This window comes from Choloepus didactylus, chromosome 6 (genome assembly GCF_015220235.1).
Source record: "Choloepus didactylus isolate mChoDid1 chromosome 6, mChoDid1.pri, whole genome shotgun sequence".
NCBI lineage: Eukaryota > Metazoa > Chordata > Mammalia > Pilosa > Megalonychidae > Choloepus > Choloepus didactylus.
In genome coordinates, this window is record NC_051312.1 from 58,508,107 (window position 1) to 58,531,678 (window position 23,572).

The 23,572-nt window shown below is 34.8% G+C and overlaps 1 protein-coding gene across 1 annotated transcript in view; it reads right to left on the minus strand.

Moving 5' to 3' along the window:
• Positions 1 to 6,112: 6,112 nt before the first annotated feature.
• The window catches only part of SLC17A6 (solute carrier family 17 member 6), a 38,668-nt gene continuing 21,208 nt past the window's right edge, over positions 6,113 to 23,572 (minus strand). The window contains exons 4-12 of the mRNA XM_037839070.1: positions 21,895 to 22,009; positions 20,660 to 20,747; positions 20,056 to 20,142; positions 17,520 to 17,662; positions 13,598 to 13,747; positions 10,064 to 10,196; positions 9,502 to 9,612; positions 8,922 to 9,049; positions 6,113 to 8,184 (exon numbers count right to left, since the gene is read on the minus strand). Of these exons, the coding sequence (XP_037694998.1) occupies positions 7,849 to 8,184; positions 8,922 to 9,049; positions 9,502 to 9,612; positions 10,064 to 10,196; positions 13,598 to 13,747; positions 17,520 to 17,662; positions 20,056 to 20,142; positions 20,660 to 20,747; positions 21,895 to 22,009 (1,291 nt within the window). The 3' untranslated portion in view covers positions 6,113 to 7,848. The remainder of the gene's footprint in view (positions 8,185 to 8,921; positions 9,050 to 9,501; positions 9,613 to 10,063; positions 10,197 to 13,597; positions 13,748 to 17,519; positions 17,663 to 20,055; positions 20,143 to 20,659; positions 20,748 to 21,894; positions 22,010 to 23,572) is intronic.

Consider the following 23,572-nt stretch of genomic DNA (forward strand, 5'->3'; position numbering starts at 1 on the left):
GGAGATGGGACTCCTGCCAATTCAAGGTGGGTCTTAATTAGTTTACTGGAGTCCTTAAGAGAGCTGAGGAAGAAGAGAGCTCAGAGACCCTTAGAAAGAAAATGTCCGGGACATTTTGGAGGTGGCCATTGAAACCAGAACAGGAGAGATGCTAAGAGATGAAATCCAGAGTTTGCCCCAGAGAAGATAAGAGAGGACCCCCAGATGCTTAGACAGAAATGCACTGGGAGAAACAAGCAAGGATGCATAGGAGCTGAAAGAAAGAAGCTAAGACAGAAGCCCAGAGACGTTTTGGAGAAAGCAATGGAAACCAGAAGCTATCCTCGGGAGATGCCAAGTAGACTCCAGTCATGTGCCTTCCCATGTGACAGAGAAACTCCAGATGCCATTGGCCTTTCTTCAGAGAATGTATTGTTCTATTGATGCTTTAATTGAGACATTATCATGACTTTAGAACTGTAAATTTGTGAACTAATAAACCCCCATTGTAAAAGCCAATACATTTCTGGTATTTTGCATTCTGGCAGCTTTAGCAAACCAGAGAAAATGGATACACCAATCTTTTGTCTTGACATCTGGAAGAGCACCACAGTCCCCAGGGCATACCGTCTTCCCCCTCTATGTCTTCCTTGGAACTCTCATACAGAGCCTGCTTCCAGTCTCTCTCCATTCCCATGTATCAGTCAATAAGACAGATCTGATCATCTCAGCACCTCCACCCTTAAAAATCCTTCAATTATATGATAAAATCTGAACAGCCTAGTTTGGCATCTAATGTGCTGCACAGCTACCCTAATAGTCCTACTCAGCCTCATATCTACTTCTAAGAACATTTGATACTCCAACCATCACACTCAGCCCACGCCCCTCCAAACACCCAATGGTTGGCACACTTCCATGATTTACTAATGATTTGGCCTCTGCTTCCATGCCTTTCCTCCCCTAATATGGTGGACAAACATCTATTCCTTTTTCAGAGTTTGGCTATGTGTTTTCAATCTTTCTCTGACCACCCTTTTTTTTCAAAAGAATTCCTTTAATGGGGAGGACAATAGTACTCTGCCTACCTCCAGAATTTGCCATGCATATTGAATATGACCACTCATTCTTCCATTCATGCAGTAAGTATTTTTTGAGCTCGTGATCAATTCCAGGCCCTGGGTATGGAATAGAGAACAAAATGTATGGTTCCTGCCATGGCATTTACAGTTTAGGGGGACAATTAGGTTAGTTAAATACTTAAACATACATAAATGCTTACCTGCAAATTGTGACAAATTGTATGCAAAAGTTTTCTGAAACCTTTAAAGTGGTATACTTATGTAATGAATGATTGTGAATATGATTGTTGATATGTGGAATTTGCCACCCAAATGTAGATTCTGTGTACATGAAATTTCCTTCTCTTTGCTTTGATGACATGCTATTCCTACCTGTGTTTTTATGTCCTTCTTCTCCACTAAACTCTGAGTTTCTCAAAGACAGAGATCATGTCTCATTCATTTTTGTATCCCCAGAGTGTAGTAATGGGCCAGCATATGGTTCAATAGATGTTGAATGAAGAAATAAATGGACAAATATTGTAGCTCTTGAAAAAATGTTTTAGTATTTTAGATTTAAGTGTAGCTGATTAAAATTTCTACATATTGATAATTTACTCTATAAGTATTATACTTACTAACATTTGGGTAATGTTAATGCTCAAATATTAAAATAATTGCTTACCAAGCTCTTTCCCACCTTGGGGTCTTTACAGATGCTGTTGCCTCTTTCTGAAACCCTCTTCTATCACTCTCTGTTACCCTAACTCATATTCATTTATGAGGTCTCATGTTGTATGTCACATCCACGAGGAAATGTTCCTCAGCCCATAGACTAGGTTAGTTCCCCCATTTAAACTTCCCAGTGCCTCTGTGGTCCTCTTTTATAATTTCTATCAAATTTGTAATTGATTTTTCTGTTCATTTATTTACTATCTGTCACCCCCACTATATTAAGAACTCTATGAAGGAGAGGCCCATTTAGTCTTTTTCCTAACTGTATTCCCAGCACTTGTCACATAAAAGGTTCTCAATAAATATTTGTTGCTTGACAAATTTACTAACTTCTTATGTCCTCTCCAGGTGCAATCCATGTCTTTATACTCTTACTATACAGTATATAGTACTTTACATTTTAATAAATACATATTTTTGTGTTTTACATATACAGCATTCTATATGCCTATTGTTCTGTACTTGCTTTTTGTCACATAAAATTCACAAAATAAAAGTTGAAAAATAATTTAGGTAACCAATCTGAGTAATTTAGTCATGGTCAAAATAAAAATATGTAGGGATGGTTTTCAAAATGACCCAATGTGAACAATTTGACACTGAAGTCATGCTTGAAGATATACTTAGCATCATGGGAAAAGGAGAAAGAGAATCTATATTTGTTAAACATCTACTAATATGAAGAGTACTATGATAAACATTTTACAATATACTAATTTGACTTCACTATTAAACCCAGCTACAAATTATATTTAGAGTCTGTGGACTGTAGTGCTAGAATCTGGGACCAGAATGCTTGTGTTCATATCCTGACTTCACTCACTATTAGCTGTATGATTTTGGGTAAGTTACTTGACTTCTCTATCCCTAGATTTCCTCATTTATAAAATTAAGTTAAAAATAGTATCTGCCCTACAGAATATTGTGAAGATTAAATGATTTGATATGTATGAACTCTGAGAACAGTGGCTGGCATTTCATAAGCCCTATACAAATTATTCCTATTATTATTATTATTATTAGATACTCCTTCCACATCTTCCTTTAAAATAAAATCCATGCTAAGTAACATCTAAACAAACAGCAAAAGAAAACAAACGCAAATATGGAAAGGAGATATGAACAACAATTAAGGCAAAACGTGTGTCTGTGTTTTCTAGAGGATGGGACAAAGAAGGAAACATGATGGGCTTGATGTCCTTTTGTATCTATTTATTGACAGTGATTAATGCATCCAGAAAAGTATTCCTCAGACTCAAAATCACAAGGATCTTTACCTAATGCATATTAGCCAAAGTTATAAAACGTAAACTTATCCTCAGAAGTGCCTTAACAAAACTGGAGAAGGATTGTTTATTATTTTCTCATTCTGTGAAAGTTGAGAGTTTCATTCAATAAAAGCTACTGCATTTGAGCAGAAGACAGAGTAACATAGCCAAATCATGCAGGTTTTTCGGTGCCTGACTGACTGCCTGAAGAGGAAAGTTTGGAGAAGCTTGAGCATTTTAAGGGACTGAATAGCGTCAGACAACCTTCGCAAAAAAAGTGTTGTAGACAGCAAGAAAAGGAAAATTATGGTCTGAGGTGTTGCATAAGGACCCAGAGAGACAGAGAAAAAAAGCAAAGATCCTGCTATTTTTGTCACTGTAATAAAGAATTCCATCTTAGTGAAGTTACTGTGGTTAAAACTCACAGAGTCAGCATGTAAATGAAGGAAAAAAATGGAAAGAGAAAACGTATAGATCACGGTAACACCAGGGGAGGAGCAAAAGGTGGAAAGCAACTTGAAGGAGAACTGGGAAAGGTGTTTAAAATTTCAGATCATCTCCCCTTCTGCAGAAATTCAGGTCCTGGAGATAACAGATGCTGATCTCTTCCCACCGCCAAGACTTCCTACAACATGGGGATATTTGAGGGCGAGAAAAGCTTCCTCCCCTGAAACTTAAAAAAAAAAGAAATAAAAAATCAACACAGGGGCCGTCTTGAAGACTGCCCCCCTTTGGGAGTCTTTTTGGATTAAAAAACTCCTTTCTTGGGTAGGTTAGAGAACCCCCATGCCCAAGAGCCTCCTCTCTCCGTCATGTCTGTACAGCCTGACTGGGCAGCGTGGGGCACGGCAAACACCTCAGGGAGAGTGCTGGACTTTAGGCTCCACTAGGTCAAGGACTGGATTTGTCTTCTCACCACTGTATTCCCAGAGCCTCGCACAGCACAGGTGCTTAACAAATATTTCTTGAGTGAATAAGGGAATTAGCAAATGAACCCTAAGAAAGGCAATTGCCAGTCAAACTCTCTATAGGTATACACAGGAATAATAAACCACAGATGTTGACTTGAATATCCATCATGGTCGTAGAGGTTAAAGGCGTGTACATGTGCCATGTATATGTGCATTTCCCAAAAGAGTCACACAAGCAGAAGGATAAAGGGAGAAGGGTGCAAAAATGAACACACGAGGATATTTGTACCACCAATGTTTATAGTCGCTAAAGATTGGAAATAACTAAAATGTTTATAAATAAGGCATTGGTTAAATAAATAGATAATATATTTGTGAACTATATATTTCTATTAGGCTATAGAATTTTTATCATTCAAATAGGAAAATAAAACATGATATACTATAAATGGAAAAAGTAAACTGCAACAGATCAAGGAAGATTTCAAATTTGTAGATTACAAAATATATGAGTTTTCTGTGAAAAAGTTTCTAGAAATGTTAGCAGGGCTTATCTCTGGATAGCAGGATTATTGCTTACCTTACTTTTTCTTTTGTTAAAATACTATCCTTTACCTAATGAGGCTTTCCTCTTCCTCTCCCCATAAGCAAATACTATGTTTATAATCATGAGCAATAAAGGGGTTTAATAGTAAAAAGAAAATTCTATCTTGCTGTGGCAAGACGACTTGTATTCTAGTCCCAGCCCTGCCTGGGGAAATTTTAGGAAGCTAATTATACTCTTTTAGTCCCACTCACCTTATTCAGAAAAAAAAATACCAATACTGATACATGGCCTTTCTATTTTATAAGGCAAATGTGACGATAAAGTGGGGTAATGCACAAGAAATCATTTTTCAAATTGCAAAATACTTGATACACATAAAGAACCAGATGGGGATAAGCATTGGGATGAGAAGGAGGAAAAGTAGAAAGAAAAAGGGAGGAGGAGAAGGGGAAGATGACTTTGTATGATCATGCTAAGAGGAAATGAATGTGGTCAGCAATAATATTTGGATACATCATAAGAACAATTTTCTTACAAGAAAAGTGAACTTTCAGGTTATGGCATTTTGGAAATCATGTAGTATTCAAGTCATTTTCATTCCTGTCACTGAGTTATGTAGAGACGGTATATGAGACTCTTTCATACTTAGGCTGGGTCTTTGACTAGTGTTTCTTTATGCAGAGGATTCTTGGAAGAGAACACATTCTCCTTCACGTCCCACCTCTCACACTGTGGCTATAGTGGTGTTCATGGTAGCAGTGGCTGAAGCAATAAATAAATTAAGTCCATTTAATTAATTCCTTAAATAAAAAACTGATTTAAAAAGAAACAAGCAACAAAGGCACTCCTAATGATAATAGTTCCAAATCCATAACATTTTCTGTGTTCCCTTGAGCAGGTCAATTCCCCTTACTGATTCCCCGCATCTTCATTTGTTAAATAAGGGGAGTCAAATTATCATTTCATAAATCCCTTTTGGCCACTAAATTCTTTCAGTTTCAGATTCCAATGCTTCATAGTTATAGTCTTCCCTTCCTACGCATCTCTTAAATCTGAACTAAATGATGGTCTTTTCTGCTGCAAAGACATTTACTGCTTTGATAAGCTTTTCACAATGCGTGCTGGTTTGATGGAAACTTACAAGCTGAGAATTAAAAGATACCTACTTGGGAGAGTCATTGCGGAGTTCATAAGGTGCTCTTTGTAAAATGATTAGGGCAGTGCCCAATACAGGGTTACTGGGCAATCAACATTGCTACTGACAAGTTTGGGGTTTTTCCTAAATTAGTCTAAATTTAGCGGCAGTTGTGAGAAGACTATCACTGAAAGACGGAGTGTGACTCAGAGACCTAATTCTTGATTTAAAACTCTGTGAAACCACATCCCATACAATCTAAAGAATACCACATTCTTTATTAAAACTCAAGTGGCTAAAGGGAGTTGTTCCAAAGCATAGATTTGGTTTTTGTGGGGTATCTGCCAGCTAAATTCACATTAAAGCTGCCAACTAAATAAAATAAACCAAAATTAATGTATTATTTTTTACAAAAGGATAAATAGAGCATTTTATTAACACTTTTACTTTTTTGCAACAACAAAATAATCCACATCTTTTTCATTCAACACAACAAAATCTATGATCACATTACATCACTTTGAGACACAAAGCAAAAGATAATTTTATTTTTCTTAAGGTCAAGAACGGTTTGCGTTTTTAAACAGACTTTATGTTTTATATTTGCAGTAACAGGGCCTCCAGTCACTAGCATGATACAATGAACAGATCAAATATCCAGAAGAGACAATTAAATACACCAATAATGTTTCAATTTGAATTGGGAAATGCATTATCGCCATTTTAGAACATTAAGAGGTCTGATGTTATCTCTTTAAAAAGAAAAAGTCATTTCAACCACCCAAACATCTACTATAAGCAAAATGAAGATAATATACAGACAGGAAATGTTATGCATTGCACTTATTGCTTGGTACACAAATGTTGCAATTCCTGTTTAGTTATATTAAGAAATAACAAGCAAAATGCCTCTTCCCCATCTAAAATTCTATGACTCTATGAAAGTAGAAATTGCAGTCCCCTAACCCAACATTAGGTGTATGCTACTTTTGGTTTTGTGTGAAGATTGTTTATTATGTTTCAGTGCATGGATATGTATAAGATATACAGATATATAGATATAATTTTCATATAATTCATTGTCCTATGTATTTAAGACAAATATATTTTAATGGGCCTTTAAAATAATAAAATTTTCTACTTACGATATCTCTATTAAGTTTATCTTTTCATATTATATATAGGTCTGTGGCACAAGTTTCATATATATTTTGTTATTAAAGAAGAAGGGTATCTAAACCATTTTCTATTTCCTGTGTTGTTAATATTGCATTTTAAGGGCTATATCTCCATAGTAAATTTCTTATTAGATTCTTAAAGGTGTGTACATCATTTTTTCTAATGCGAGTTACAACCAGTAAAAAGTTGTAATAAAAAATACACTGAAGTCTATTTCATTTATATATTTTTTGCAAAAAAGTTATCTGATATGCTACATGAAAAGTCAGATTTTATTGAAATGTGACATGTTTTATACTGTTTGGTAAATGAATGCAAGAACATGAAGCATACCCCTCACTCTACAAGGTCTCTTTCACAGAAACAGTTGTTGGTGCCCAAGCATTTCATATAAAACACTGCAAGATATTCCTTTCAGGATCCAGCAAAATATCTCACACTATGTAATCCCAATAAGTTTTCAGTACACACCTTGCTAGTTGCTAGCTCACAACATACTTCTCCAATGAGAGATAGCTCGACTTCATGCTTTACACGCAATATATGTTGCCAAACCTGATGCAGCAACATGACAATTTCACTCTTTAAAAAGCAAAACAAAACAAACAGGACATCTGAGTGATATCCTGCAATACAGTGTAACAAATACATAAATGCATTTTTCATGATCAAGTAGCTTTGGCTTCCTAACCTTTGTAGGATGGAATGTGCCAACTGCTTCAGTTGTGCTTTATTAAATGGTGGTGAGTTTTAGCTCATATGAATCCAATGAATAACTAGGTGCTTCTACAATTTTGATCAGTCAACCTTTAAATCACAAACACAAGTATGGATGACCTGAATGGAAATGATTGAATTTCACAACTTCTACAGATTGCACTTGATGGTAACTTCATGAGTTGGTTTTGATTTCATTTTTACAGCAAGACTTTGTCAGGTTAATATGCTTACATGTTTACACCACACTTTGTGTGTGTGCGATCACAATTAATTTAATCACAAAGGCTAAAAATAAATCCAGCCAGTAGCTCTGTTATGAATAATCATCTCGATCCTTATAGGTGTATGAGTCTCGTACTTCTTCCTGTACAAATTCCTCTTTCTTTTCCCACCCATTGGGCCAACCTCCATTGGCCTGTGTTGTGGCACCATAGGACTTGGTGGTACCGTAATTTATGTAATTTTGAGTTATGTCCCCTGTTTCTTCGTCGAGCTCATCTTCATGGATAAATCCACATTTTTCTTCACTTGTTTCCTCGGGGTCGGCCCAGGGTTGCTTCTCTCCCGAGGCAAATATTGCATAAAATATGACTCCACCATAGTGAACTAGGGCAGCAATCAGGAAGACATACTGCCACTCTTCACGTGACTGCAGTGACAAAAAGTAGCACTGTGAGAACAACCTTCCCATAGTTGAAAAGCTTAGCATCTTCACTGAATAGTCCACTGTCCATCTTTTCATAAAAATACTAACTTCAGGGGAAACTCATGCTCTAATTATATAAAGCAAGTACTCTGATTGAAGCAAACTTCCTAAAATATTACACTTTCCACAATTTGAAATTTAAAAAGTCTAAAAGTTCTGAAATAAAACTCCAAATATGTCTATGGTCTGTTGAATAAAAAAATAAAAACTCAGTCTTTCTTTTCAGCTCCATTCATTTAATTATCATTTTCTCCCACTCCTTTTGTTTACTTTCCTTTGGGTAAATCTTAATTTTGAAACACTACACATAAGGACAAATAGTTCTTGTTAATATCCTTCCGTGGATAACCGCAGATGATTTTCAATTGAGTTTTGCAAATAAAGCTCAGAAATCTCCTAGTTGCCTTTTCTAATAAGCTAGGAGCAAAAAGGGTATATTTGCCCCTGCAGGGATATCGTAAAATTTAAAAGGAATCGAGAAGCATATTGCTTCTTGGCTGAGGAAGAGGGCTCTCTCAGAGTTCCTACGGAGATATTTTCTTTTGAGACTCAATTATACTCCCTATTCAGAATTGTGGTAACTGGAACAGAAAGAGAATGCCAAAGAGGACATATGAACTCTTTTCCCAAGCATGACAGAGACTCTTCCCCAGCTGAACATCTGCTTTGCTCCATCTTACCTTATTCTTTGTCATTGCACCAACGATGATAGGGCAAACCATTCCTGACAATGTGCCCACACCATTCGAAATGCCCATTAAAATACTGGCATATCTTGGAGCAATATCCAAGTGGTTAACATTGAAACCTGAAACACACACATAAACTTTGACCCAGTGAATCTCAAAGCTCTTATAAGTGTCTACACACTGTTCTCTACTATACTCACCACAACTCTTTACAAGCTACTGGGTATAGAGCATGTGCTTAAAAACTATATTTTGATGACAACTCAGGGATACTATGGGTGTGGGATGAGATACGATTTCTCAACTGGTACTTAATATGTGATACTCGGTCTACAGAGAGAAAATGTTCTCAGTCTACTTTAAGAAAAATAAAAAGTAAGCAGAGGAAAGTGAGTAGTGACAAATCCAAATAATATTTTTAGATGTTTTATTATTTGTATTTCTCAATGGAAATATGAGGTGAAAAGTTTCTCAACAATTGAAATATCAGAGGAAAGTAGAAAATATATATCTGCTACCCACAAGCCAAAATAAAAGAATGTCACAAGTGCAAAGCAAAAATATATCTTACCAGATATAGCAAATCCACTGAATCCTACTGCCAGTACCAAGAATGAGATGGCTACCCCTCTTGTGTGAGAGTAGCCGACAACCAAAAGAAGTGTGGCTTCCATGCCAAAACCTTCAGAAGCAAACATATGGAAACACTTCAGAAATTTGTGCACACTGATAGCCAAAAGTGCTAAAAATGCTCATTTGTACTGAAATAGCAATTCCACTTCAGCAATTCCACTGTCTTAAATTAAAACAGATGATAAAAGTAATTATTTATGCACAGAGATGATTACTGAAGCTTTCAATGTGACATTAAAACATCCAAAATAACCTCAAGTTTCATTGGTCAGAAGGGCAAAGTTAGCTACAATATATTCAAATGATACATTATTATGGAATTCTTTAAAACTGGAGTCATGACTTTGAAGGAAGAAGGGAAAATGATTTTAAATGAACAATGAAGGCACAAATTTAACTGCAACTATTTAATTTAAGATGAGCAGCAGAATGTTAGTCACGCATGTAGGTTAGAACTTAGTCAACTAAAAACGTGTTCTGAACAGCGCTTGTATACTTACCTCCACAATTCATGATCTTTCTCACTGTGGTAGTTGAAAGAATTTGCCTGCTTCTTAGAAAATCTGCAATTTGTCCTCCAATAGGCACAATAATTGTCATAACTAAGTGTGGAACAGCAGAGAGCATGCCAACCTGATGATAAACAAGAAGAAAAGAAAAATATGTGACTATAATGGTATTGGTTTTCTGAATTTCTCATTAACTCTTTATGGAAAAGCAAAGGAAAAAACTGCCTCCAAATTATCACTTACTGTTTCCTAGAATAAGTAATAACTTCCACAGAATAAACCAAAAAAGCTGAGTAAATTTACTTTTATCCCTTTTCATCTTCTAGGAGAAGAGAATACTTATTTTTTCTGTTAGGAGTCAGAAATGTTGAGCTTATGAATCAATCATCCTGAATCTCACCACAGAGTGATTCATATTTATGTGTTTATTTTATGTTCTTAAATCTGTTTGCACAAATTCATCATTAGACACACAAATGGGGAGGATAAATAAACGCATTCAACAAATCTTGAAGAGACTGTATTTTAAAATTCACTTTACAAGTTCATTATAAAGCTAAAAACTTTATTTTCCTTTTAAATATATATCCCTTATGAGTTTTATGGCATGGTTTTAATTTCTATAGATTAAGAACCCAGAAAATTCAGATCAATTCTTCAATTTTAGGCATTTTCTATAACATATATCAATACTTGATCATATCATACTGAAGTGTTTTGTTTTTCTACTAATTTCATACTAAATAGCCCTATGTAATATAGCTTAACCCATCAACATGAATTTGACAAATATTTTTAACCATTGACTTACTATCTTCTCAAAGATACATTTGATCACTTTGAATAAGCAAAGAATATAATTAAAGCTCTCACTTATTCACCCTCTCAGCAAAGGGTATATGCAAAACATTTTGGGAAATGCTGGAGCTAACATTTTAGAGGCAGAAATTTTAGGATATTGTAGCATGCTGACTTGACTTTTAGGGGTACTGAATCTTCCAACTCCTTAGACAATATGTGAACATATTCTATAAATGACCTCAGCAGTGTCACAAGAGTTTCAGAACTTCAGGAAAATGATTCAATTCTCTTCTTAGCTTTTGGTGACTTATGATGGGTAGTTACTTGCCACATGATCAGAATGATCCAAATCTTCTTACAGTGTTATTATTTATGATAACTGCATAGCAGTTTGCTCATTATTTTAAGGTTTTTTAAGAGTAAATGTTTTGAATCTATAACTGATTGATTCTTCTTAGATATCCCAGGTCATTAAACTTTACCTCATCTTCCTCTGCTACTTTGGGTCACAATCTGGATTTCCTCTCACTCCAGCTGATCCATATTCTGTTCAGAAACTGGCAGGCTGCCCAGGAGGAAAGAACAGCCTCTCAAGACTGCTCTACTCCTCCCCCAAACGTGAGGCTGAAAGGGAAGGAAGCTATCCTCTCATTTGGCTGGCTCCTGTAACCTGACCTCTCAAACTGTTTCCTGGTTAATCTTAGCATTGGTCTTTCCCTGAAACATCATTTTCAAGGAGTTGAAAAGTTTTACATATGAGCATAGGCTGAGGAATATAGCTATATTTCTGACTTAACTGAGCCAGTATACATAGAAGGAAGATTAAGCTATTGCACTTGTGATTTTGTCTGTAGGATACTCACTATAAAAAAGGAAGGGGAGAACTAGCCTCTGTGTAAATAGTTTGTCTCATTTAAATTTTGTTAAATGCTGGAAGAGAGTATTAATACCATTATTCTATAGAAAAGAAAACCGAGGCTGAAAATTATTCAGAAACTAGCTCAAAGTTATGCACTGATAATTTGTTGTGGAGCTTGGACCCAAAGCTCAAGACCTCCTCTAGACATTTCTCAGATAAGGGAGAGGCTTTCCTTAAACAAGTCTAGTTAAAATATTCAAACTGATCTGTGTGTACAGAATTTAGCCACAATTATAGTTAAAAATAGAACAAGTGAATAAAATTAACCCATCTGGTTATTACATTTAGTTTTTGGAAAATGGCATTGCTTTTACTCAAGGATTTTCAATTAACTGGAACTACAGGACCAAAGTGACCACCCAGCTATGTTAATATCAGTGGGCTCCTTCACCTTCCCCATGAGGCTTGACTTTATTAATAGCCTCTCAGTGTCATATTCGTCCTAGATTATGAAAACGGACTTGCACCTGCAGCAGTCTTTGTTGAGAAGCCTAACACCTCCCAGTGCTCCCAAAGGCTACTCGGCAATGTTTGATCAGCTCCAGAGAGAAGAGCCCTATCTGAAGCAGCCATTCTTCTCAGGGATGGAGGAAACAGTTTCCTTAGAAACAGATTACAAAAGAGCTCTTAGAATAGCTACTCTTAACCTCAGGTTTTCTCCAGTCCCAGGCCTCAGACAGCCTTTCAAATAGAGACATGTTGTGAGTAGCAAGCCCAGGTGGACTTATGTAATGACATGAAGAGAAATGGCAAGACCACTGCCAGCACAGAGACGTGTTTTCAGGGCTCAGCTAAGGATCCAGTACATAGATGGCATTCAACAAATGTTTGCTAAATGTTTGAATGAATTTATGGTTTGCCTGAATTTGAATGGCACAGAAAAGAGAATTGAATCAGAAATAAAAGGACTTGGGCCCAAACTTGATTCTATTATTTATCACCAGCATGGCCTTGGGTAATTTAAATACCTTTCCTAGTTTCTATTTCCCCATTAGTTCACTGGAATTGAGGATAGTTATCCAGCTGATCAACTAAACATTGTTAGCAGAGCTGAGAAGACCTTGCAAATTCCAAACTCCTATGTAAATATTAGGTAGAATTTTAAGTTCATTTTATCCTTATAGAAAAATTCCAAAATGATTATGTTTCCATAGCCAAGAACAAATGTCTGTGGCACTTAGCATGCTATTTTGTAATTGGTAACATTTTTTGTCTACATCATCAAACTGAACACTTTGAGGACAGGAACCATGTTTGTAATTTCTGAATCTAACACAAAACTGAGCATATTGTGTTCAACAAATGCTTGTTAAATGAATAAACTCAATGAACAAAATATAAGAATTTTCTGTATAGGTTTTGCTATTCTCAGATCCTTTAGCTGGACAGATTTTTGAGATCATTGAAGAAGAGTTGGATTGGTCATCATATAAATACAACTTCATTTGAAAATAAAACATTTTCCTACACTGTTATGTTGTTACTGACCTCATATACTTAAAGTAGAGTATTTATTTAAAGAAGAATGCCATATTGCTGCCCACTCTGCTCCATGAGGACAGAGACTAGGTCTGTTTTGTCTGTATCCGCAGCACCAGAGAGCAGCTTCTGGCAGGCACTGGAATATAGTAGATACTCACAACACCTCACCTAGCATCTGTTTGCTGGCATTTATTTGTTGAATAAATAAACAAAAGAATAAATGAATGACATGAACTTTATAAGAGAAAATCTTAGCAAAGGAAATTAATATTCACTTAACAAATGAAACTTCCACTATTTAAATAATGATAATTTTTACATACCTTGCTGATTTCAAATCCAAAGACTTCCTCAAAATACGCTGGCTGACTAATAAGCAGTAAATAAAAAGTCCAGCTTCTGCAGAAGTTCGCAACAATTATTGCATAGACTGGCATAGATGTAAAAAATTTCCTCCATGGAGTCTTGAATTTCTGAAATCCCAAAAAGAGAGTCATACTAACCATTTAAAATATTTTCTGACTCAAATGGGAATAATAGGGTACTTTGCATTTAAGGATATGTATGAGGAGCCATGAAGAAGAGGTGAACAGAAGGTAGGAAATCATTAATTCCAACAGTTCAGTCCAGTTAATCTTAACTGTATGAATAATCATTGGAAGAGAAAAAAAATTAAGTTATAAACCTCTCCTTCTGATTAAATTGCTCCAGTGTTAGGAATATAGAAGCTTGCATGTTTATAGAAAATAAATTCCAAAGTCATAGACCTTAGTTTCTTTCTAAGATTTTGTGTTTTTTTTTAGCAGTGATCATGCCTCAGATAACTCACTGCCAAATCAGTAACTGTGTTGGCATCAAAAAGATTTGACCCAAAACTTTCTGATAATTCAATGTAGTTAGGGGGAGAAAGACAAAAAAAATTTAGAGTGTAGTGTCCCAGTCCCTTCCTGAAGTTAATGATTTCACTATCCATCTATAAATTCTCTTGATACCCAATGGGTATCAATATAAATTCTGTAGCACTGGAGTGCAAGGTTCTTTAAAACTTGTAAGTTTACACAGCTAGATTATAGCATTCGGCCACCCAGCACACCCTGAGAACACCATAACTAGTTATCTATGATATTCGAGTCATTGAGAGTTAACAACTTAAATATGAATGGCTTTGGTTATGACACGCTTTAAAAAATTAGACCTAGTTTATATAAAGTTCTTGCATATGCCCAGATACAAAGCAAGTACCTTTCCCCAAGACTAATATTTTTAGACCTTAAAATGTCTCTTACATTCCTGAATACTTTCTCAATTACTTTATTTTGGACACCAAAATACTGTTTGGTGAAGAAACAATAGCCTAAAATAACATTGTTTTGTGCTAACTTGGGATACCCGAACTGACCAAATTAGTGAAAGAGGAGGCAAACATTTTTAAAACAGATTTAGTAATTATTCCTGGAGGTAGAACCTCATAATTGTTAGTACTGATTGTGACTGTAATTAAGCCTTTGAAATATCACTTCAAAAGCAATATAGGAAGAAGTTACACAGTGGTGATAATAAAAATTTATAAGACAAAAAAGAAACAAATCAAATCTGTTCTTACAGTACGCAAATGAATACTGTGGCTTGGGATAAAAATTTTCAGTGACAGTATCATAGATGGATTCAAAGAGTGCTGTTTCTCAAAAAGAAACAAACAAACAAAACCAAAACCAATATATTCTGGAAAAATGGTGTCAGATGAATAAACTTAAGTCAAAGATAATAAAAATGGCCAAAGGCAGGAAGTCTGCATTTTAGTACTACACTTCTATAAGAAATGACTTCAGAATATTATTAGAAGTAAATAACTTTTCCCTGCTGGGAAGGTATTTCTTTTATTCATGCCAGGATCATCTCTGCCAGGAGCTTTTTTCTTTAGGTGGTGAAGCACTTCATAAAATGTAAGAGAAAGGTATCTAATTTTTCTCTTAAAAATTATTGGGGGCTTGTGGGAGGAGTATAGTATTCTAATAACTTCTATTTATTGAACTGGGTGTTGGTTTCATAGGTGTATTTAGTTTATAAAAGTTCGGCAAAATGTTCATTTATGACTTGTACGTTTTGCTGTATGTGTGTTGCATTTAAATAAAATTTTTTAAAGAAAAATGAGAGAGTTTAAGAGACATTACAATCAACTGCAATGTGTGATGATTAGATCCAGACTCAAAACAAATAGGTACACCATGTGAATGGAATACCATTCAAAATACATTAAAATTAAATTAAAAATACAGCTACATAAGACTTGAACATAAATGAGGTGTTATAATTGGGACAGGGTATTAGGGATTTGGATGTGATCGGGTATTAGATGATCTTAGGAAATTATTTTTAATTTTTTAGATGTGATAGTAGTATTGATATTGTGAGGAGAATACTCATATTTATTTTTCTAGGGTGAAGTATTTATGGATAAAGTGTCATGATGTCTCATTTACTTTGAAATGGCTCAGCCAAAAAATGTCAAGTAAATATGGCAAATGCTAACAATTGTTACTTCTATGGATGTTCGATTACTATGCTTTCTGTTTTTCTGTATATTGAATTTGTTCACAATAAAAAGTTCAAAATAACTAAAATACAATTTCTATTTACATCTGATCTCATTTTAAATTTACTTTGAAACTATAGAAAAGTATGAGACATCAGTAAGAAGTAAAACATTGTGTTTAGAAAAACAGTAAGATATAGGAAATGGGGAGGTAGAGATTATCTATGCTGTTTTATCAAACTCCCTCCTTTTTAGAGTCATCTCCAGGAATTGATTTTCACTTAGACTAAATATATGATTTTTTTATGTCTGACCCAGACACATGGCATCTCAAGAACTGGTAAATAAAAGAACATATTCAACTAACTGAGCAGATAGACTGATCAGATAATATTTGGGCTAGAAATGCAGATTACAATCTGAATTCACCATAGATCAGTCTGTATTAGCTTCTGCTCACAGCAACTGCAGCAAATAAGCACCAGAACACACTGCCAACAACTCTGCCCACCTGCCCCCTGCCCTGACATCATCACTTGTTTCTTGAGTAGTTACTAATTAATTTATAGAAGCAAACAGGAAGGGGAAAGTTCTGATGCTAGTCTATCCAACTCATGAAATAATCACAATACAAGGATTTTTTTTAATCACTGAAGTTTAACTTCTGAATGATATCCAATATAGGATTTTTCTCATTATTAAAAACCAATATATATTCAGCAATGATAAGTCACAGGACTTTTTACCTAGGATGAGATGTCAAAGACAGGCATTCTCTAAAAATGAAATAGAGAACCAAAGCTGGAATCAAACACACTTCGAATCAGGAGGAGGAGACATTCAAAGAAAGAGTAGAATCATAATGTATAAGAGGCATTGTTTCCTCAACCACTGCACGGCATCTTCCAACTCTTAGCATAAAATTGTGTTACTGATTAGGTTGCTGAAATACAGAACCTCTCTAAATACATTACTTTTGCTAATAATATTTCTCTTGTTTAATAATATAAGATGGTTATTTGTTAATTAACATTTAAGATATATTCATGTCATGTGGAAAAATATTTGCTTTATTGAAATAGCACTGTATTTTCTCTCTCTGTAGAAAGATCCTGCCCAAGATAATCATAAAATGGCTGCACAACATTATCTTTGTAATATTTGACCTTCATAATAGTAACCCTGAAAGATGATGGCATTTTATCAAGCATATGATTAAATTATTTTAAGACTATTTTTGCATCAGCCGTCTATTGTAATTCTAATGTGTCAATACTTTCTAAACCACATATAACACAAATAAACATTACACTTCACATATGTAATAAATAAAAATAGCCCTTTTCATGATTGTGCTAGGTGATTTGGAATTTTCTACGGTTTAAATTTAAGCAATACTAGTTGAATTTGTTTAAATTATGGACCATGCTGAACTGCTTAAAAACTCGCTTTGGTTTCCAGTGATAGCAATAATCCAGGACAGATTTGGAAATGCTTTAGAAAAGATAAAGAAAAAAATAAATACCAGATAGAGGAAGTAATAATCATTCCTAAGTAACTTAGAGAATATTGATGGACCAAACAAACAAAAAAATCATGATTAATATCAAATTAGTTTCATTGTATAAAGACTTGTAAAAGTAGTTTGGTTGGTCAAAAGGGGGTGGGATGGGGAATGAGAATAAGAATATGCACCATAATAAAATTCTTACTTCCATTGCACCTAAAAGATTTGCACTTTCTCCAATGCTTTCTTCTATGTACCTACGTTCTTCATCTGTAATAGTAGGATGTTTTGCAGGACTCTCATAAGACACCAAAAGCCAAAACATGTACCAGACCATTCCAAAGCTTCCTGCAAGCAAGAGTTCAAAAGGAGAAATTAAAAAAAAAAAAAAAAAAAAAAAAAAAGTGTTACAAATCCTTCCTTTTACCAGTACATTTGCTGGAATGCTGCAATATCCTCATGATAAACATTCAATAGGATGGAGAATTCATGCTTCTCCAATTGTCTTTTGCCGCCTCTTCTTGTCTTTTGCCACTAGACTTCAAGCTCCCTGAAGGTTGGTCCTGTGGTTTTATCTCTCTTCCTCTTTTAAACAATGTCTGATGCACAGTAACATTTATCACTTTATGTGATTATTTTCAGTGCATGCTATTGCCTTTGGATCATGCTTTGGGCAGATGAAAGTTATAAATGCTGATGTAATAAATTGTTTGCAAGTCCTTTTTCATCCCTTCTTTATTTAGCATTCTCACCATTAAAACATGCCCTTATTCTGTAATATAAACCCATCAGCATTAATAATAGAAAGAATCTCAAGTGATTTATTCTAGTTTCCCAGCAGTTGGACATTTCATTTTTCTCTCATACTGGTCTCTTTTTCCCTTGGGTTACAATCTAAATGCCCCTGATCTTTATAATACCTTTTTCTGCCTGTTCCTTAATACTACAGCTTCTGATGTGTTGCACTCCTATTAATTACTGAAGATGGCAGAAAACATTATTTGGGGTCAGATAGGTGTGAAATTTTGGAATAGTATAATGGTTATGGAACATGATTCTCACAGCCTCAAAACTTGGTTGTGTCACTCATTGGCTATATGATCCAATCAGTAACTGAATCTGTCTAAACTTCTACTATAAAATGGTATAATCATTCCTTTTTTATAAGATTATGGAAAAAATTACAGGAGACAACATATAAAGCAGTCAACACAGTGCAGTCACAGAATAAGCACTTAGTAAATGAGACTTCTTATTAGCAAAAATAATTATTGCCATTTATTGAAAGCATCTAATGTACCAAGTACTCTGCTAATTGCACTATACACTTTGCCTTTTTTTTGAACTTAACCCACTATTTAGTACTAATCTCATTCCCTTCGAAATATGAATATTGAATCACAAATATGTGGCTTAAAAACAATTTTTACTAAATATAGCAAGTATTATGATGTGATATTTTCAGGTCATCTGATGTTTACACTTTGACTTTTAACCATTTAATGAAAAACATTAGATGATGTATAACTTGAAATAATGAGATTGTTTTTCATGAGTGTCTTGTAGAAATTTGTATCCTTAATTTAAAGTCATATCATATCTTCAATAAAGTAATGAATGGACAAAGCCACAAATCAGAAGACTTAATGGATGGTAAACCCAACTTGTATGACATACCATGTAAACAAGTGCTTTTAAACACTGAATTATGGGCCCCTTTGAAAATCTAACAAAAGCTATGGATAAAAAATTATTTAAAAAAAAATCCACCCAAGCATAAAACATGTACACATACATGTGGCTTACAATTTAGGGCATTAGTGGTACCAAAATCCATCAATGACTTTGAGCCAGGTTAATAATACCTGCTAGAAAGTAACATTTAACAACATTCTGAGAATATAAGAATTTGCTCTGATAACATTTCAAAATGGGAATGGATAAAGGACAAGTTTGGAAGCCACCAAGTACTGTTCCTCTGCACTACTTCATTATCTTTCAGATTCTTGTGCCCATATCCAAAGATGGTATTAATCAGTGACAATGTCAGTTGGAATCCAGTTCTCTTATATTTCGCCTTCCTCATCATTAAAAGGTGCCTCTAAAAGAGAAAGGCTCTAGGCATACTTTGAAGTAGTAAGCTTTCAGCTTCTGGTTAGAAAGTGAACAGAAAGGGTATTTGGATTTAAGGTTTCTCTCCATTTCCAATTTTAATTTGGGGCTTAATCCCCTTTAATTCTGTAGAAATGAGGACAAAGATGTACCGGTCCAGCATCTGACTGCTGATATTTTCTCACACAATTGAATTATTGCATTAGGCCTATGTTCACCTTCCACACTTTCTACCCACATTGAATTTTGAGGAGGCAGGATCAGGGGGATGACGAGGAAAGCAGGATCAAAGAAAGAGACAGGTAATGTCTAGCTCTTCTCTTCTAATCAGGTTGTAGTCAAGACCTAATTTAATTCTTTTTTCATAACCAAGGATAATATATACCATGCATATAAACTTTCCATTGTCAATGTGGCTGTTGTTCAAAACAAGAAGTAGAAATATTGAGAAAATAAAAGAAGAAAACTTTTTCCCTTGATCTCAGAATATAGGGAAAGGATTATTTAGGGAAGAAAATAAGTGAGTAAACACAGAATTATCTTCAGTGGTCTATCTCAGTGTCTGCAACCACTTTTCTTTTAGTTTATGCACATTTCTTTTAACTCTTTCATATTGAAATACAACATACCATAGACATAAAATACTGAAGACCAGCCAGTGTACTGTACAAGAATGCCAGCTAAAGGCATTGCAATCACAGCTCCAGCATAGGAACCTAAAGTGGCAGGGAGAACAGAAGGAACATACGTGAAACCAATGGAAACTCTTGACCCTATCTCATGCTCTTTGTGGTTCACACAAACACACATTTGCACACTCAGGTGCATGCATGCTCATACCCAAAAACACACCTCCTCCCTCCAAACATGCTTACACAGGGACACTGGACTATACAAGTAGATATCACCTACCTATCCAAGATACAACAAAGACGTAAAAATAATAAAAGTGTTATTAAAAACATCCATGAGTATATTTCAAAATCTAGATAAAATGGATAAATTCATAGAATACAAAGTGCCAAAATTGCCATAAGAAGAAATAGAGGACTTAAAGAGACCAATAAGAATTAAAGAGATTGACATAGTGGTCAAAAACCTTTATACACACACACACACACACACACACACACACACACACACACGCAAAGAGGGCTTTAGAGGTGTGCTTTACCAAACTTTCAATTCTTATCCAAGTTATGGTGGGTAACTATACCTGCTAACAATACTCACCACAAAAGGAAGTGGTTGCCAATCTACTCCTCTCTAAAGGAGGGGCCCATTTGCTCCATATCCCATGGCATGCTGGGTAGGTGACACCCTGTGGTAGGGAGAAGGCATACATCACCGTTAGGACTCAGGGTAACTGGAAAATAAACACATTCCTTTCTCTGGTGATATTTCCAATAGGACAGTAACAAGGTTTTGAGGAAAGCTTGCTATACATGGGTTCTCCTGCTTCCCTGAAATGCCACTTCAAAAGCTTTCAGCCCAAGTCAAGGAAGACAGCCTCTTTTTAGTGACCTGTTCAAATACTCCCCACTCTTCAGGTCTTCCTTCTACCTCCATTTTCTTCTAGATTGAGGCAAACAAACAGACAAACAAAAAAATACCCTTTATTACTCAATTCATCTGCAATTCTGAATATTTTGAAGAATTTGAGAGACTTAACAAGGTGTTAAATTCAGTGATTCCCACATATAAGGCCTCTATAAGGTGACCTGAAATCCTTGCAGCTGATGTTTACTGAAAGTAGACTCTAGACCCTAAGAACCTTAAAATAATTAGCCTTTTTCTAATATTTTTATCCTATCATATTTTTCTTTCTTTCTTCGGTGTATGGGAAGTTGTTTTCAGTGCCTTAAATCTTTTTCTGATTCATCAACTCCCTCCACCATCCATGGAAAGAGAAGGGGCAATAGGTAGGCCAAACACAAATTTATAAATTTTATTCTTTTAAAGTCTTTTAAAGACTGATCATTATGCTTATACACTCAAAAGAAAGTAGTCAATGAAATAGGTCAGTGAAGACAAATGGCATGATTTAAGGTCAACAGGGGCTTGATATAAAACTCCCAAATGGTATTAATTCATGGTTATCACCAGCAAAGGATGGGTTCAAATATTCTTATCACAACATATTAACAAACATAACCTTTAAGAAATTTTCAAATAGTCACTTAAACATTTCCTTAATGACACTGAAGCCAGAGAAAGGGAGGCAAACATCATTAAAAAATGATGAAATGGTTGAGAGTTAGGATCTACCCTTTACAAATTTGTAGTTTAGCTTCATATATAGACAAAATATCTAATTGCCTATTTTTTCCATGTTTCTTCTTTCTAACATTTAATACCAGGTAGACACAACCTAATAAAATACATTTATTTGTAGATCAAGACAAAAATAATCTGCTGGTTATCATTACCATGCCAATTTAGGATGATATTGTCCTGCAGTTCCATACCTCAACAAGTCCCTGCAAGATCCTAACAAAGATGACACACCCATAATGCACTCTAGCTGCTGATGGGATTAGCATATTCAAGGTAGAGGTAAGAAGTATGGCAGCTCCAAAAACTCTGAAACAGAAAAGGAGTTAGTAACACTGTTTAGACTACACAGAGGTAAAATTCTAAGGTCAAGTTAAACATTTAAGATAATCGACAATCACAAGCAATTTCAAGTAGATTGTTTTTCTAAAAGAATAGAATATATTCAGAGCTTGATTTGCTAGCTATTGCAAAGAGATACTTGGACTCTCTTGAAATTCTACATTATTTCATACACAAGAAATAAAAGGATCCAAAACAGCCAGTTATACTTGTGTTTATTTTCTTCATAGGTCTAATTACAGTTACAAATTACAAATATTTATTGAATCACTGTATATGATTTTGGTCTCTATCACCATCTACAATTTAAGTTGGACAAGAGTTTGTTTTTCATGTCCACCTTTATAGTCCCAGCACATAGCAAACCTGCCCAACACATAGTAGACACTTGTTGAAGAGTTGTTGAAAAAATAGTGAATTTATGAATGAATAGATTTGTGCCTCACATTACACAAATATTTGCAACTTCCTTGGAAGCTGCATATACATAGAAAATATATGAATGGAATCATTTTTTAAATGCTCCAAGGAAGATCATGATTAGATCCTACAGGACATGCTTTCACAACACTAATAGCTATTGCTTAATATATTTGTTTCAGGTTTTTCTTTTTGGGGGGAGAGGGTGGGGAATTCAGTTTGTGGTACATCTCTAGCAGAATACATGCACAAAACTATTCAAGGAGAAATTGATGGAAATTGGATATTAAAATCTTATCTGCAAGTAAAAATTCTACTCTATCACTTAAAAAAAATCTTCACTAATGTTCATGCGGAGGAAAAAAAATACCTCCGTAACTGGGTAACTTTAAAAAGATTCTCCTATACAGATGTTTGGGGATACACTATCTCTAATGAGCTAAGCTGAGAGTTCTGGGCAAGCTTTCTCAAGTTAAACATTGAGCCTTGGGTTCAGTATTAAAGTATTTACAGTAGTTAAAGTATTACAGTATTTAAATATAACTGTTTAAGGACTTGGATTTCTGAATGGGTCCTTGATTGTTATTAATCGGCTACTGAAATTTGAGAAACTACTTTAAGAAGGGCTGAAGTGGAGCAATGTTTCTTTATCATTCATATAGGTCAAATGCATTTTGTTTACTTGATGCAGTCTAATATCCACCTACCTTCAGTGTCTTTTCTCCACTGAGGTAAGAAATTACTTATCAGGTGAATTATCTGCTCTATTCTTTCTCTGTGCTGATTAGACATCTTTGGTTTTGAATTAAAGAATAACTTATTTTGCTCAAAACCAAAATTTCGTTTAGAGAACAATTATTCCCATTAATGTGGCACATACACAGTGATATTAAACTTCTGCCAAATATGGATTTATTTTTCATAAAATAAATGTAAACATCACATAACATATAAAATAAGAATTCAAAACTATATACAATTATTATAAACATTGATTTAAAATGTATTCTAATTATTGATACTGTTACATTAAAAGAAAATTAATCTCTCTTAAGATTGTAATCCAAATGTTCTTGGATTACAAGAACAACACTCTTGGAAATCTGGAGA